Raw genomic sequence first — 16,193 nt, 5'->3', positions numbered from 1 at the left:
TAAAATAACGACTAAAGTAAACATATTTTTGATTATTATATATTGTAACGTCTAATTTGGGATTTGTACCCAACATTTATCAACTACTGCCTGGTGGTCTACCTCCTGTGTCATCGGTCCTTCCCATGTGACGGTTCTAGGACACCTACCCTCTAGACAGTTACCCCCCGGATGTTTACCACCCGGACAACTACCCCCTTAGGACAACCACCCCCTTAGGATAACAACCCCCCGGACAATTACCCCCACCCGGGTAATTACCCAGCGGACAACTACCTCTGACACAATACTCCCCGTAGGACAACTACCTCCTGAACCTGGACAATACTCCGAGGGCAAATAATCTTTTAGGACAACTACCTCCGTAGGACAACTAACCCCTGGACAACTACCCCCCCCCCCCCCGGACAATTACCCTCTAGGAACAATTACCCCCGGACAATTCCCCCAACTAACTCCTGGACAACTACCACCCAGACAACTATCCCTTTAGAACAACTACCCCCCGGACGGACAACTACCACTCAGACCATTCAACAACCTGACTCTGCAACAGTGTATAATAGGAATTAATAACTATATTTTAATTCGTTACTTTGACGAATTACTATTCATTATTGTAAACAAAAGTAAAAATTATAAATACTATAGAAAAAATAAATTATATTTTATACTATTATAGAGCTTTTAAATATTCATGAGAATAGTTTGAACTTGTGACCTATCAAACAAAAGAGATTGTCGATTATATCACGTGATTGTGGAAGACCAAGATGGATGATACTAAGCGGACGGGTACGACGGAGTATCCATAAATCGGCTAAATTATCCAGAAATCGGAAAAATCACTTATTCTATTATGTAAAGAAACATAGAAAAAAGGGTAAGTTATTTGAATAGCAATTAGGCTAACAAATACTCACTTACTAACCAATAAAACCTTCTTTAGGACAACAATTCATACTCACATAGTAAGGGTACCTACTGGCAGTGGCAGGCAGTAAAGTTAGGGCCTATATACACTAGTTAGACTATATAGTCCATGGGATTTAGACTTTTAACTCACACAAATTGCAAGAAAAGGTTTTTTTGATGAAATGTGTTCTTTAGACCCTACTGAACACATTTATCAACGTTAGGACATTTTTCAACAACGGGAAGTAGCCTAATTTGCGGCCATTTTTAATAACGTACTATGTATCTTGGAAACCGCTAGTCACAGATACTTAATTATGGTGTTAAAATCGTTAGAATATATGTTTTTATATTCACTTTAATGAAAAAGTTTGTCCAAAAATGAATGGAAGTGCTATTTCTAACACTATATTGACCTTTGACCTTGATTTATCATATCTCAGCAACCACTAATCGGAGATATACAAATTAGGGCTTAAATTGTTCAGAAACTACACATTTATATCCAGTCTAATGGCATGTTTTTGCAAAAAATGGCCGATTCTAACATTATTGACCTTTAACCTTGATTTATCATATCTTAGCAACCACTAATCTGAGAGACACACAATATGGCTCAAACTGTTCAGAAACTACATATTTATATTTAGTCTAATGGCATGTTTTTGCAAAAAATGGCCGATTCTAACATTATTGACCTTTGAACTTTGCACTACATAAAATCGCATAACTTTGAAAATATTGTACATATGAAATTATTTTTAGTGTCAAATTATTCAGAACATACATGTTTCTATAGAGTCCAATGACACATTATGTCCAATAATGACCTATTGTATGGTTATTAACATTTGAACTATATTTGAAAAGGATTTTTAAACCCGGAACCTTTAATCAAATTGATTGTTTTGATATTAAATTCGATAATTAAAGCCTTTTGAACGTTATACATTTTCAAAACAAAAGATTGAACTCCATACGCTACATAGGAATAGTTGGACACAAACACGGCTTCTAATCCATTCAATGCCGTAACTCTTTATATATATGGCTCTGGGAAATACATAGAAATAGCGCCCTCTATTTGGTATATTTTCTGTTAGTACTGGATAAAATACAATCGTTCCATTGGAATAACTTTCTTTCACATTTAACATGCAATATTTTTATCATAATTTTGAGATTGATATTGTAGTCCTTGTAAGAAATGTATCTGTTAATAAATAATAATTAATATTTATTTAAGCACACTCAAAGGAAGATGCATTTTTCAATCTTTATAATTCATGACTATGCTGTCACAAAATATTTATTAATATTATCTCTCCTATTGCAACTTTTTGTTTTCATTGGATGCATAACATAGAATTATAATCAATTAGTAACAAATAAATGAAATTATTAAAGCAAAGTTTCTTATAATACTCCTGTGTTTTAATATTGCTTATCATCTCATGGGTTCTTTATTTTATACTTTCTCATGGTTTATCCGTTACGTTACAAAATAGTTAAGTTACAAAATACTTTAATTTAAATTTACAAATTATAGGCCTATTACATAACAACCATGTACACCAAGTAAAATGAACATTTGTAAACCATAAATTACACTTAAACTATACTAAAAAGTTCTTCCTTCTCAAATTCATCTCCCTCTTCCTCATCATCGCTATCCTCTCCATCAATTTAAAAAACATAATTCTGTACAAGAGAATCCTAAGGATACACAGCATTTTTCATTTGCAACCTCTTCATTGCATTTTTACTTTTTACATGAGCAGAATGACAATTTAAGAATGCTGTGTAGAGCAGGTTGTTTCTCCATCCAGTCAATTACGAGTTTATTATCGGCCATCTTCCACCCATTTCCAACAGGAGATGGAGCATTTTGTTGTTGAATAAAACTAGCTTTGTGAATAAAAGCTTGATAATTGGCACGCTGAATATGTTTATATAAAGCATCTTTATTGGGTGGCATCATATTTTCAGCTCTTACATTCATTGAGAACATTGCATACCTTACTTCATTGACAGATTGGTTCTTGTGACCATACAGCCTACATACAAATGTTTCTAGATCACAAAGTAATTCATCTGAAAGTTCGCTGGTAGAATTGCCCAATGAAAAGAATTCATAAATTAGAGTTTTCCATTACGAGTTTCATTGCCTTCACTTTACCGTTCCCAAAAAAAGCGCTGACTGAATCGCATCCTGTGAAGCAATGTAGTCCAATTAATGCATTTGAAACATCATTTCCAATATGTTCCTGAATAGCCTGCAGATGAATTGTTTGGAGATTAGCATCTTTTCCAGTATTGAAATATAGGTGAGAGCCATGCAGACTTTTGCATAATGCCAATCTAATAATAAAAACATCAGTGTCAGGGCTGATTATAACAATATCTTTACCACCATGGTCTGCAGCATACTTCGCATGCAGAAACATTTTGGTGTCTGCCTCTTCTTGGTTAGAACTTTTCCATTTGATTCTGAAGTAGAATGGGATAATAATGATGATGTTATGAATACATTTATTCCCTTGAGGTGATCTGCTTCACACATGCTTCATATCTGAAAGAAGAACTTGATTAGCAGATAAAAATGTTTTCAACTGTTCTGGAATTTGCTGTTCGGCTTTTGGTATTTTAATTGTTTGTGAGCCGATGGCTGCTCTTCGACTTCGTTCAGCATTTTTTATGCAGTTTGTGTAATTGCTACATGTGATCGCAGAATTCTCCTTCGTTTAGTAACAGGTTCTGCTGTTGACTCTTCTGTTGACTATAATCCTTGAAATTCTTCTGTAAAAAAAGAGAATACTAATTAATATTTATGATTCTAAATGTTTGTGTAATAAATATAATAATATAATCAGTTCAGTATCATCTATACACTATTTAATATTGCAGAAGAATTCAAATAATATGTCTCACATAACAACATAAAGCATCAGGTTGGTCCATTCTGTCCTTGCCTGAGGCTACTTGCCAAGGTTTGCATGCATTACCACATTGAATATTAAAATGCAAATGTTTTTCCCCAAGATGGAGGTACATCAAACTAGATCCACTACACAATAATACTGGGGCCACCCATAGCTAGGCCTAATTCATATTGTAATTATGGGTTCATTTTATGTTGGCCCAGATATAAAAAAAAATTATATACTAGGCCTAGCCTACGTAGGCTTAATACATATTAAAAAAATAAACTTTGTAGACTACCCCGCCAACCTACCTAGCTAGGCCTACCTGCCAGGCTTTTTTTAGTAGTTTGGCGAGCAAGGCAGATATGAATCAATTACTAGGCCTAGGGGCCTAGACTAGACCTATCATTAAAACAAATAGAATTTACCTTCTTCATTGTTGGATGAATTAACATCCTCTATTTCATATTTTCTTGCTCGCCTTTGTTTGCTACGATCAGTGAAATATTGATAGCATCTTTTTATAACATCCAGCGTCGCCAGGAATTGGTAACAAGTATTGGTAAGCTCTCAATATTTTCACAAGGATTTGCGGCTACAAAACTCCTTTTGATTGCCGCTTAGATTGCACCAACTTTTTGTACACATTAAAAAAGTTTTCCATTTGGTTTCTGTGAATGTTAATATTGTCCCAGAATTAGATGTATTGTGACAAAAACAACGTTTTTGATCATCAGATTGGATGACATCTTCCTGCTCCGCTCCAGAAGAACAACACATGGTTGTTTACGATTGTCTAGTAGCCGTATCCCGCTGTGTAAGGGAATCTGATTGGACAGTTACTGTTGCACAGCTCCATGAGTTAAAAGACAAATTTTTTGATTGGTCAATTGTGCGACCTGTACTGACCTACAAAAATCTTCTATATCGCAATAAAATACATATAAAAACAAACATATTTCGTTGACGCGTAAAATTTACAAGCGGGATCGGCCAGTTTAAGGTTATCTATATTTTTGTTATAATTGTCATAGCAATTTTATTCTCCTCCCTGATAGGAGATCACGAAATGAAACGATAGAAGGCCATGCCCCATAGCCTATCCGCTGTGATTGTGAATGACAAAGTTGTAGACTTGAGACTTGAAATCAAATCATTATTGTCTTGAAGTTTATTAATACCATAAACATTTTTTTCCTTTAAATAATCAATTGAAATGTATCTTAACCATCTGCACTCTATGTTCTGTCTGTTATCTGTAACATGATCTCTATGATCTGATTGGTTGAATCTTTTCAGACATAAGATGACTGACAAAATTAAAACAGTACTGCTATTTCTCACAGACATCAGTAAACTAAACTTTGTGAGGTCAGCAGACAATGTACTGTTAGGTATTTATTTCCTTGTCATACACTGTTTGTCAGTCAGGGAAGAGTGAGAATGGTCAGACAAGTAGCCTGTGTGAACTAAACTACCTACTGGGGCCTACTCAAAACTTCAACCTGTATTATAGTTCAGTATTCGGAGTAATTCAACGCAGATAAATTATTTTTCTTTTTCAGAAACTTAAAGGCAGACGTTTAAATAAAATGCCATCAAGAACAACACAACATCATCTAGAATGGAGGATAAAAAAGGTATTTGATGTTCATCCATATTGTTCTTTTTTTTAAAACCTAGACTTACGGTAGATTCCATAAACGATGGTTGAAATTCAACAAAGAAAGAAATTGTTAAGCTGCATGAATAAAATGAGAATCTCTTCAAGTCAACATAGTTATTTATAAGGTTATTTATTTTTTTGTTTTTTTCAAGCAAATGATGAAGTCTAGTTGAATATGTGGGGTTTAGGTTTTAGTAATTTGCTTGATACATTAAAAAAGTGTCCAATTATTCAATTCATCGATTCAGTGTCAAATGCACATTTTTAAACAATTTGTATTTCATTTTAATTTTATTCATTTTTTTTTTCAGATAAAAACAAATTCGCAATAAAATGGCTGACATTGAAAGTAACTTCAGGGACTTAAAGCGTGATCTTAGTAAGCACTATAAAGGTCTCAACTACCTGTGGTTGAGATTCCTCCTTTATGATTTCATACCTGGAGAATATTTAACCCGCCCAGATTTCACAGGGAATAATTTATTTAATAAACTCCAAACATCTGGTCATATTGGACCTGATAATGTTAATCTTTTGTTAGAAGTTACTGAAATATCAGATTTTAGAGATGCTAAGAATCTTGTAATTCAGTATATGAAAACTAATAATGTTTACATTGTTGGGCAAGACAATAATTTGTCGACATTTCGGAAGCAACTATTTCAGGCCATAAACCAATGTGGCCCAGAGGATCTGAATGAAGTTATTGGTTACTATGGACTAGAGGATTTTAATTTGAAAAATCTTTGGGACGTTGTGTTTAAATTAGAGAGAGACGGTCTTTTAAAAGATGAATCAAGCAAGATTAGGTTTAAACGTCTGCTTGTGCAACGTGCACAGGATGAATTGTTATGTATTGGTATGTATTTTTTTTCACTTTATCTATAAAAGATATATGTTATCATATTTTACATCCTTATGTCTGCCAAAAATATAAAATTCAAGAAAATTACTGAAAACTGACAATGCTGTAGGTATCAGTAACTGGGTCTCAATGGAGATAAAAATAAAACAAGCACTGAAAAAATGACAATGCTGTGGGTATCAGTAACTGAATCTGAATGGAGACAAATAAAACAAGCAATGAGTTGGAACAGCTGTAGCATTAAGTCGTTTTTTTACAAGATTTACATTAATCGAAACAAAGTTGTCAAATATGTAAAATAAATAATTTCAACAATAAAAGGTTTTTTTTTTTTCAGATGAACCTGGAACATCAAAACAGTTCACAGGATCAAGAAATCCACAAAGTAGGTATCAATAATATATAACCAATAATAATAAATGTTCTACCAAAATATAAGAAAAAAAATAGGGTTAATGTGGATATTAACAGCCATTAAATAATGTATATCAGAGGTTTTTATAATAGATTTTTCAATATTTTCTATATATTCAAACTATAATTCTTTTCCAGATAAATCTGGACAATCGCAACAATCTAAGAGACCAAGAAGTCCACAAGGTATACATTTTATTAATGTATGGTGATGTTGTATACAGTAGTTGTAGATCCAGAGAACTAATTAATAGTTAAAATGAATTCCCTCTTCCCTGGTTTCAATAAATACCTTGATTAATAATTATGTACTGTATTATAAATATTTAACATACTTTTCTGCTTTTATACCTAGCTCCCATTTCTTGTATATTGTAATCATGTTCTTGTACTTTTTCTTGTATTGTTATTTTGATAAAATTTATTATAATATTTAAGTGGACAGTGTAAAATTGTAATATATATTTGTTATTTTACAGATGATCCTGGGACATCAAAACAGACAAAGAGATCAAGTCCAGAGGGTACGTTTTATTCATTAGGGTGATGTCTGAAATTTTATGAATTTTCAGGAGAATGAAACTATTTGTTATGGTACAGTTCTAAAAACAAGCTATTTTGTTTTGTACAGATCAACCTGGAACATCAAAACAAGAAACAAATTCAAAAAGTTCAGGTAAATTTACTCGTCGTGCGTGTGTAAATCCGATTGTATTAAAAATAGATAGAGGTAACAAGCATGCGCAGTTTAGCTGGTCTATAGTGCAAGATTATTAAAAGATTATACAATGCTCTATTTTTATCACAACAGTCTGGGGTACTGGTTCAAACGCCCATATTTTAAAATTGCAAAGGGTACAAAATAGAGCTGCACGATTAATACTAGGTGCTGATTTTTTATTTTATTTTATTATTTTATTTTATTAATTTTGGCAACATTAAAACAATACATAAACTTTGAGTGTGCCAAGGAGTGGCAAAAGAGGTCAAAGGACCACTGTCGCCATAAGGCGTGCCACACCAGCACTCAAAGCATACATTAAAACATAAAACAATGTAAATATGTAATATTAATACTATGATTATATACATTAAAGAGGCATAGTGTTTTTAAAGTGGTCCATTAACATGTTTTTAAATTGTACCCAACTTCCGCAAACAAAGGCGTCTTTAATATTGACCGGTAGTGTATTCCACAAACGAATAAATCTGGTTGGGATACAATGCTTTCCATATCAGTTTTGGATGCAAGATGTTTAAAAGTTAGAACATCCAAATGCCTACATTACAATTGATAGTCAACATATTTAAAATAAAACTATTCTGTAATTTATATAATATATTTGTAACAAAAATAACGGTAAAATAATCTCGATTTGATTCAGCTGTCATCAAATTCAGTCTAGTTAATCGGTCAGAATATGGCTGATCTAAGATTCGTTGATGAAGGATAAATCGACTTGCCCTTCTTTGAATTTTCTCTATCTTATTAATATGACATTGACGATAAGGATACCAAACAGGGGAGCAATATTGAATATGGGGATGAACAAGACATTTATAAAGTTTAAGTAAAACAGATGTAGAACAACCTGTGGCAATTGACCGTATAAAACCTAACATTCTATTGCATTTCAAAGTTACATTGTCTACCTGATGTGCCCATGACAAATTATGGGATATTACCACACCAAGTAACATAATGTCATTAATGTTCATGAGTTCATGTCCATTTAAAATGTAAGATGGAACAACGGGATCTCGTTTTCTGGACAATGACAGCACTTGACATTTATTAGGGTTAAGGGAAAGTGAATTAAGTGCTGACCACCAGGAGATCGTGTCAATGTCCTGTTGCAGAGATAAACTATCTTCCTCTGTCATTATACATTTAGCAATGCAAGTGTCGTCTGCATATTGATATGGTTTTGCACGTAGGTGCATATGTAGATTTAATTAACATATATGTTAAATAACAGGGGTCCAAGCACATACCCCTGAGGAACCCCTGATATTACGCAACTCTTGCCGGACATCTTTTCGTTAAAAACAACTTGTTGCTTACGTCCAGTTAAAAATGATTCCAACCAAGGCAACATGGAACCACCAATTCCATAGGTTCTTTTCAGTTTGGAAATCATTGTAGAGTGCGAAATGGAATCAAATGCACGACTATAGTCCAGTGCAACAATATCAATGCGTGGGACACCTTTGGCAAGTAAGGTTGTCCATGAAGTTGTCGCCTCGGCTAGCAAGCTTGAACAAGATTAAAGAGTAAATCCATGCTGCGCATCATACAGAAGGCGGAACTCGTTTAGGTGGTTACGAAGTTCATCGGCAACTATGCTCTCCAATACTTTGCAAAATAGCGAAGTTAAGGCTACCGGTCTGTAATTTTTCAATTTGCCTTTCTTGCCCTTTTTGTGAATGGGAGCAATATTTGCATCTTTCCAGGCCGAAGGTACTTCGCCACTAGACAAGCTATAATTGTATATGTCTGTCAGCAACGGTGACAGACTAGCAGCACATAGCTTCAGCATAGACGATGTCACACTGTCAGGACCAGGTGCTTTTCCATTTTTTAAGTTTCTCAATTTTTTATATACAGTGACAGGGTGAATATATATGTTTTCCAGAGTTGGAATATCCAGATTAGGAGAATTTATAGTATAATTTTCGTCACTTGAAGGCTCAGTAAAATATGACGAAAATAAGGAATTAAATGAATCTGCGATAATGATAGGATCGGAACATGCTATACCGTTGACTTCAAAGATGGAACACTGAACTGACTGTCTTTTAGATTTTACGTAAGACCAGAACTGCTTTGTATTGTCCGGCTTAGACATTAGGTCATTTAAATATTGACTTTTACATCGACCTATATCATATATTCGAACTCCTGTAAGACAAATGCATTATGATTTAGGTTGGCTAACAATTAAGACAAGAATTGAATATCATACAATTTGTACAATATTTAGATGTTTACAAGAATCTGTACCTTCATACTTTATGTGATGTTTTGCAATATATTAGTAGTGTACACAATATTCCAACCAGAAACTATGAAAATAATCTGTTGTATTTGCCCAGATGTAACCTCGAAATATACAAACGTAGTTTTGTTTATTATGGAAGTTCACTCTGGAATGGCCTACCTTTGAATTAAGAAAACAAAACAATTATAACCGTTTTAAATCACTTGTTAAGATTCATTTAAGTGAATTGTTTCCGGTGGTCTAGGATGGTTGCAGTGAAATATATTTAAATATGGTATAATAGTTATAATAATAATGAGAACATGCATTGAAGTTTAGTTTTAGTTTAAGTTTAGTTTAAGTTGTTTTAAAATTATGTTTAAATGTGCAGTAGAGCCCCTCGGAAGAGCAGTTTTATTTTATTACTGAGAGGGCTACCCTACTGAAAGAAAACGAAATAAAAGAAGGGCATGGCAATAGACCGGTGATTAACCAATCATATGCTGTGAATTGAATGGTGGTACAATTAGACTACTGTATATAGTATCTTGGTTAATAATTATGTACTGTATTTTAAATATTCAATTTTAACTCAAATTTCTAGTGAATTCCTTGTAATATTCTCTTTGTACTTTTTCTTATATATTGCTTTTGAAATTGATTTTGAATGAATTTGTGTAAAATTGTAAACATATATTTTTGTAATTTTTACAGATGAACCTGGGGCATCAATACAGGCAAAAATATCAAGTCCAGAGGGTACGTTTTATTCATTGGGGTGATGTATGAAATTTTATGTATGCCCAGTTAAAAGTGAATTTTCAGGAGAATGAAACAAATTACTATTTTTATGGTACAGTTCCAAACACAGACTATTTTGTTTTGTACAGATCAACCTGGAACATCAGAACAAAAAACGGAACCAAAAAGTCCAGGTATAGTTTACTCATTAACAATTAAACATTGTCAATTCAGCAGCATTTATATTTTCTTAATAATCATAGTAAAATAGAAAATTATCAATGATTGTAGGTTTTGATTTTGAGCATGGCAATCAAGTTAATGATAAACCATATAATAACTTAGAATGACTTACACTTTCTAATACACAAAAGGGACTTAAAGTTTAGAGATGGCTTTTTACCTGTATAATTACCATAAATAATAGCTTAGCTGTACATTTTAAAATATAATAATACTATATATAGTGTATTACAATTTATAATTATATAGTTCTATATAAGGAAACAATGGTAAAAATTATAAATAAATCACTTAAAATTCTATTATTTATTTTTGCTATTTTAAATTCCTATTTAATAAACTTTTTTCCCACTGTGCTTAATGTGCTCCACATAGATTGATGAAACTCGTATATAAAGCCCTCAGACTTTAAGAAAATATTAGAAGGGAAAGTAAAAATGAATTAATCTACCTTAAATGCAATATTTTAATATTTTAGATAAGAAAATAAGACACTATCTGCTAACCAATCAACAAAAAGTATACCGCACATTCCATCAGTTTACACCACAAATCATGAATTCTGCATTTGAAGTAGATATTGCTGAAATGTTCACCGAACTGGAACTACTAAAATCAAACAAACAGGAAGGCAATCAACCTATAGAATTGAAAGGTGTTGTAGAAAGAATTACACCTAAATGCAGAGTTCTCATCAGTGGTGAAGGAGGTATTGGTAAAACTACCTTACTAAGGTATTTTGCATATAACTGGGCTACTAAAGATAAATTTGAAATTTTTAAAGGTAAAATACTATTTCTTATCAATATTAGAGATTTAGAGAAAGGTGACAACATTTTAGATGCTATTGTAAAACCAATTGAGCTTAAAGATTTTAGCTTGTCAACAGGTCTATCAGGAGATGATCCAAACTTGATCAAGAAATTTTTAATGGATCATGATGATGAAATTGTATTACTGTTGGATGGTTTAGATGAATTAAGATTTCAAAACAAAAGTCCACTACGTCTTTTCAAACGGGAAAGACTAGAGAATAGTTCAGTGGTAATTACTTCTCGTTCAGTAAATATAGACGATTACATTAAGACAAGTAATTTACATATGCAAGTCAAAGGATTTAATTGGGAAAATGTGACTAAATATATTAGAAAATATTTTGAACATGTTCAGAAGTCTAAATTGGGAGAGGCTCTTGTTGAAAAGATACATTCACATCTAGCATATCAAATGTGCAAAAATCCAATGCTGCTTCTCTCAATTTGTTTCATGTGGGAAGAAGAGCAACACCTTCCAACTGACAAAGCAGATCTTTTTAAAGCTTTTTTCCTATGCATTTTGAATCAGCTTAACAAACAAAAAAATGCTAAAAAAATCTTAAAATTTGAAAAAATACCAAATGACTATCTAGCAGCAATGCTTCTGTTAGGAAAGTGTATGTATCAAAGATTAAAGAATAATCAACTTTCATTTAAAGAAAGTGAAATAAATACTTTAGCTATCAGAGATGAAGTAGATGATAAACTTGCTCTACAACTTGGGTTTGTATATGAAGATACCACACTCTTAAAAAAGTCTGATTTGGCAAAAACCTTTACAGCTCCTCACAAGTTAATTGTAGAATCCTTGGTTGGGTTTTACCTATACAAACTATGTGAAATTGATGGTTTGAAGAATGAGAGTGAAAATATGCTACTTTCATCATTAGGTGATGAAGAATGGGAGAATATAAGAGAAAGTGAACATTTAAAAACGGCACGTGAATTTGCAATTGAATTTCTTAATGTCAATGCTGCAAAGTTGTTAAAACATTGGATTACAAATAGTTTTCCAACATATCGTTCTTTGGTTTTGATTTTGAAAGAAGTGGTAAATTATAAACATTTGGAAGAGGTAGAAACTAACCTTATGAAATATATAACAACAACAAAGTTAGACATACAAATTAATGATGTATGTAACTCATTAAGAATTTTTCTCATTCATCATAGACGAAATAAAAATGTACATAAAGAAAATGTATTTTACCTTATGAGAAAAGTTCATGACATACCTTCTGAAGAAATTGCTGGCAACTTGTATAGTGATATGACATCTGAAGCAAAGGGTAAAGTACATGCACACAGTTTGATTGCTGTGTCAGATCAAGAAAGGATTTTGAACAGGATTCCTGGAGATTGTATGAATTATGTAGTAGACGAATGTGAAAAATACAATATGAAATATGACATAAACAAACTTTGTATTCGTCATAAAACAACTGCTGCATACTTAGTTCATATTTTAACAAATTCACCAGACCTGACAGAGTTCTATGCACTTCATAATACTATTACAGGTATCATTTTGAATGATGTAGTGTTAGGCCTACAATGTTGTAGTAAATCAGTTCTTTCAGGTGAAGTAATGCATGCTACAAATATGCAACCAATAATGTTAACATTAAACGCCATTAATATAAGTGATAATAATCTCAGTCAAATTGATGGTGCTTTACTGGCATCTTTAATCTGTCTGATTCAAGATATATCATGTACCGGGCTTGGTTGTCTTCAACTTTTTATGCATAATTGCAATTTATCAGGTGAGATAATGAATAATATGATCACAGTGTGTAGTAGAAAAGCTACCTTCAAATTAACTATGCTGGATATAAGTGATAATAATCTCAGTCAAATAGATGGTGCTTTACTGGCATCTTTAATCTGTATGATAGAAGATAAATCAAGTAAGATTGGTTTGCTTCTACTTAATATGCCTAATTGCAATTTATCAGGTGAGGTGATGAATAATATGATCACAGAGTGTTCTAGTAGAAAAGTTACCTTGAGATTATCTAAACTGGATATAAGTGATAATAATCTCAGTCAAATTGATGGTGCTTTACTAGCATCTTTAATCTGTATGAATAAAGATAGTCCAGGTAGACGTGGTGTGTTTCAACTTAAAGATAGTTCAGGTAGACCTGGTGTGCTTCAACTTAAGGATAGTTCAGGTAGACTTGGTGTGCTTCAACTTAATATGCATAATTGCAATTTATCAGGTGAGGTGATGAATAATATGATCACAGAGTGTTCTAGTAGAAAAGTTACCTTCAGATTAGATAACCTGGATATAAGTGATAATAATCTCAGTCAAATTGATGGTGCTTTACTGGTATCTTTAATCTCTATGAATAAAGATAGATCAGGGGGACTTGGTTTGCATCATCTTAATATGCATAATTGCAATTTATCAGGTGAGGTGATGAATAATATGATCACAGTGTGTTCTAGTAGAAGAGTTACCTTGAGATTATCTAAACTGGATATAAGTGATAATAATCTCAGTCAAATTGATGGTTCTTTACTGGCATCTTTAATCTGTATGAAAGATACTTCAGATATGCATTATCAATACCAACTTAATATGCATAATTGCAATTTGTCAGGTGAGATAATGAATTGTATGATCACAGAGTGTTCTAGTAGAAAAGCTACCTTGAGATTAGATAACCTGGATATAAGTGATAATAATTTCAGTCAAATTGATGGTGCTTTACTGGCATCTTTAATCTCTATGAATAAAGATAGATCAGGGGGGCTTGGTTTGCATCATCTTAATATGCATAATTGCAATTTATCAGGTGAGGTGATGAATAATATGATCACAGAGTGTTCTAGTAGAAAATTTACCTGGAGGTTATCTGTACTGGATATAAGTGATAATAATTTCAGTCAAATTGATGGTGCTTTACTGGCATCTTTAATCTCTATGAATATAGATAGATCAGGTAGGCTTGGTTTGCATCATCTTAATATGCATAATTGCAATTTATCAGGTGAGGTGATGAATAATATGATCACAGAGTGTTCTAGTAGAAAATTTACCTGGAGGTTATCTGTACTGGATATAAGTGATAATAATTTCAGTCAAATTGATGGTGCTTTACTGGCATCTTTAATCTCTATGAATATAGATAGATCAGGGGTGCTTGGTTTGCATCATCTTAATATGCATAATTGCAATTTATCAGGTGAGGTGATGAATAATATGATCACAGAGTGTTCTAGTAGAAAATTTACCTGGAGGTTATCTGTACTGGATATAAGTGATAATAATCTCAGTCAAATTGATGGTGCTTTACTGGCATCTTTAATCTGTATGATAGAAGGTGATTTAACTGAGCTTGGTTTGCCTCATTTTAATATGCATAATTGTAATTTATTGGGTGAAGTGATAAACATGATAGAAAGTCTAAATAGAGGAATAGTGACAACACTGACGTAATATCTATAGAGAAGTCAGAATTATGTATCCCAAAGTCAAATCATTAAAATGTAAGAGTAAATGGTAAATACAAATATTGCACTATGCACATTTTAATTGTAAACCCAGTGGTTTGCATAAATGAATAATCATTTGTTGTACATCTTGTCTATCAATTTAACAAAATGTGTATTTGATATCCAAATCATTTTAGTTTCTAGTTCAACTTGCATATTTTACATCTAGACAATTACTGTAAGCATAAAGATAGTAGAAAAAAAATGTCCCCTAATAGGGGTGCTCCTTGGGTTGGCTGTAATATAGTAGCTGAACACCAACAAAATGTCCCCTAATAGGGGTGCTCCTTGGGTTGGCTGTAATATAGTAGAACCCTAACAAAATGTCCTCTTCTTAATTGGGTGCCCTTTTGATATGGTTGCAAAACATGCATATTGTGTCCCTTGGGTTGGCCCCTCTTTCATTTAACCAGAAAGTGGTCCTTTAACTTAGATGTCTCAGAGGCATTCTACTGTATAATGTTATCTTAATTAATGTTATTAATTATAATGTTTTCTTAATACAAATTATGCATATTGTTCAAATCATCATAATTCATGTGTACTTTAGTTATTAATTTGCATTAAAACTTCATTATATTTTTTGTGAATTATTTATATTATATTATTATGTTGATATACAGTTTAGTTCTTTTTATTATTTATTAGTGCATTTCATTTTTAGTTATATTTTACCTGATGAAACTGTTAATGTTTAATGATACATGAATTTTATATTGATTAAACAGTACCAATATTTATGCATGCATGCAATTTAGTAAGGTATTACTGTTTGTGTTAATAAATAACTATGGTGTACATTAATACAATTTTTATATTATCTTTATGTCAATATGATAATTGGTGATTAAAGGAACAAGTAAAATTATTGTCGTTTACTAGTAGAAGTCATTGATCTACCCATGGAGGTATAAATATAGAAGAAGAGAGCTCCGAATACAAGCATTTGTAATTACGTAGTCTGCCTCCTCCCCATATACATTTAAAAAAAAATTATTATTTCATATCTAGGGGGACGTATTTATTTGATTATAAATGTTATCTTATTACATACAAAAAAAAATAAACGCCTCCACTTAAAAAACCTGAATAAATGCTGATATACACACCACTAGGAATTTG

At 32.3% G+C, this 16,193-nt stretch overlaps 1 protein-coding gene across 6 annotated transcripts; it reads left to right on the top strand.

Annotated features, from left to right (window-relative positions):
* The first annotated feature begins 768 nt into the window (after positions 1–768).
* Positions 769–15,832, top strand: LOC144837848 (uncharacterized). 6 transcript variants are annotated; one of them, XM_078693130.1, is made up of 11 exons: positions 769–883; positions 5,405–5,479; positions 5,817–6,364; positions 6,708–6,755; positions 6,923–6,970; positions 7,264–7,308; positions 7,416–7,460; positions 10,480–10,524; positions 10,656–10,700; positions 11,228–13,663; positions 13,742–15,832. In XM_078693130.1, exons 3-11 carry the CDS (start codon positions 5,839–5,841, stop codon positions 15,013–15,015), a joined length of 4,512 nt encoding a protein of 1,503 aa, XP_078549256.1. In that variant the 5' UTR covers positions 769–883; positions 5,405–5,479; positions 5,817–5,838; the 3' UTR covers positions 15,016–15,832. The 6 variants fall into 6 exon arrangements, with proteins under 6 accessions (XP_078549256.1, XP_078549254.1, XP_078549255.1 ...); XM_078693128.1 differs by having other exon boundaries at positions 11,228–15,832; XM_078693129.1 differs by lacking the exon at positions 10,656–10,700 and having other exon boundaries at positions 11,228–15,832.
* Positions 15,833–16,193: the final 361 nt, after the last annotated feature.

This window comes from Antedon bifida, chromosome 3 (assembly GCF_963402885.1).
Source record: "Antedon bifida chromosome 3, ecAntBifi1.1, whole genome shotgun sequence".
NCBI classification, from domain to species: Eukaryota; Metazoa; Echinodermata; class Crinoidea; order Comatulida; family Antedonidae; genus Antedon; species Antedon bifida.
The sequence above is the reverse complement of the archived record's forward strand: the minus strand, read 5'-3'. Positions and strand labels throughout refer to the sequence as shown.